This window comes from Malurus melanocephalus, unplaced genomic scaffold (assembly GCF_030028575.1).
Source record: "Malurus melanocephalus ecotype Western Australia unplaced genomic scaffold, MMel_1.1 scaffold_1674, whole genome shotgun sequence".
In the NCBI taxonomy this organism is placed as follows: domain Eukaryota; kingdom Metazoa; phylum Chordata; class Aves; order Passeriformes; family Maluridae; genus Malurus; species Malurus melanocephalus.
Window position 1 is genome coordinate 13441 of NW_026624906.1, and position 1809 is coordinate 15249.

At 49.8% G+C, this 1809-nt stretch overlaps 1 protein-coding gene across 1 annotated transcript; it reads right to left on the reverse strand.

Annotated features, from left to right (window-relative positions):
- Positions 1–456: 456 nt before the first annotated feature.
- LOC130587240 (dysferlin-like) lies at positions 457–1753 on the reverse strand (the record flags this gene model as incomplete). The annotated part of the gene is made up of 2 exons (XM_057388210.1): positions 1478–1753; positions 457–566 (listed from the first exon to the last, which is right to left on the reverse strand). Coding segments are annotated over exons 1-2 (305 nt in total), but the record flags the coding sequence as incomplete, so codon positions are not given.
- Positions 1754–1809: the final 56 nt, after the last annotated feature.

Here is a 1809-nt window from a genome sequence, read left to right on the forward strand (position 1 = left end):
TCCAAATCCCACCGGACTGGTAGTCCAGACCAGCCACTAAATCCCACTGGATTGGTGGTCCAGATCAGACTCCAAATCCCAACAGATTCATGATCCAGACCAACCTTTTAATCCCACAGGACTGGCTCAGCTCTTCCATCCCTCTGGGAATGTCCCACCAATGTCCTCCTTGGTGGTCCAGACCAGCCCCCAAATCCCACTGGACTCCTGATCCAGACCAGCCCCCAAATCCCACTGGATCTGTGATCCAGACCAGTTTCCCAATCCCACTGGGTTGGTTGGAACCTCCATCCGACCCTCCCAGTTCCCCTGAACCATCTCCCCTCCTCCACCAGTTCAGAGAGGATCCAGCACCAGTGCAAACCCAGTTCAGCCCAACTGGGAACCCAGAATTCCCATTTTCTCCTCGACAACTCTGTGCCCTTGTGGTCCCTATTCCATTTGGGATGTTCTTACTTGGGATCCTCCAGCCTGGGGTTCATGTTGGGCTCATCCCGGCCCATCCCAGCTGGACGCTCCTCGTGCTCCTGCTCCGCCACGATTTCCAAAGTCATCTCCAGTTTGCCCTGGATGGGTTAAACAAAAATTGATATATTATCCCAAAAAAATAAAAAAAAAATTAAAAAAAAAAGGAATAGGTGAGGAATGAGTGTGGGATGGAAAACAGGGATTGAGGAATGAGGGTGGGATGGAAAACAGGGATTGGGGAGAGAAAATGTGATTTGAGCACAATCAAATCAATCCCGACAATGACATCGACGCTCCCAGAATTCCAGAAATCCCTCACCTGGAACTGGAAATACTCCAGGAGATCTCAAATGTCACTGACACCCAAATTTTGGAGGGCAAGCACAGATTCCCAGGATCACTGAGGCTGGAAAACCCTCTGGGATCAAGTCCAACCTCATCACCACTCATCTTTCCTGACTCCCCAATCCCTGATTTCCCTGGAATAAACTCAGGGATTTTTTGGTTGAATGACCAAATTCCCTGCCTGGATTCCCTCACCGGGATGAAGCAGCCAACAAAACCTGGAACCAGCGCCCAAACACCTTTAAATCCATCCCTGGGACAGCTGGAATTTTTTCACGGTGCTTGAGACACGAGATCATTGGGAATAGTCGGGATACGGAGCCAAATTTGGTCGCACATTCCAAAAATTACAGTGAAAATCCCACAAAACCGATCGTTCCTCCACATGGTTCTGGAAAATTTCCGGCCAACCACAGAGGGTCCAGCTGGATCCATTGAAATGGAATTTCTTGCCCTGGCCGTGGCCTCCCGGCTTGGATCTCCTCAAAGATTTAAGGGAATTCTGGAMTGGTTTGGGATGGGAAGGAATCTTAAATCCCATCCATTCTCACCACATCCCACTATCCCAGGTGGCTCCAATCCTTATCCAGCTTGCCCTCAGACACTTCCAGGGATGGAAATTCGGAGTGAAAAATCCAATGGAAAACATGGAAATGTTCTTTACCGCCAGGATCTTCTTCTGGTCCTGCTCAGCCATGCAGGGCCACCAGCCTTTGACGGTTTTCTGCTCGAAGAGGGACACGAAGCGGCCGGAGGACAGGGAATCATCCAGGAGATCCAGGGAACACTTCTCCGCCGTCTTGGCAGGCTTGGGCATCCTGTTGAGATCCATCTGGATGGATCCTGCAAGGAAGGACATTCCCGGTGAGGATTATCTCGGTGGGATAATCCTCAAAACATGGAATATTCCCATGATTTGGTGGACTTGGGCCACCCTGACCATCTCATTCCAAACTCCCAACTTTGCACTTAAAATACAGAATATTCCCATGATCT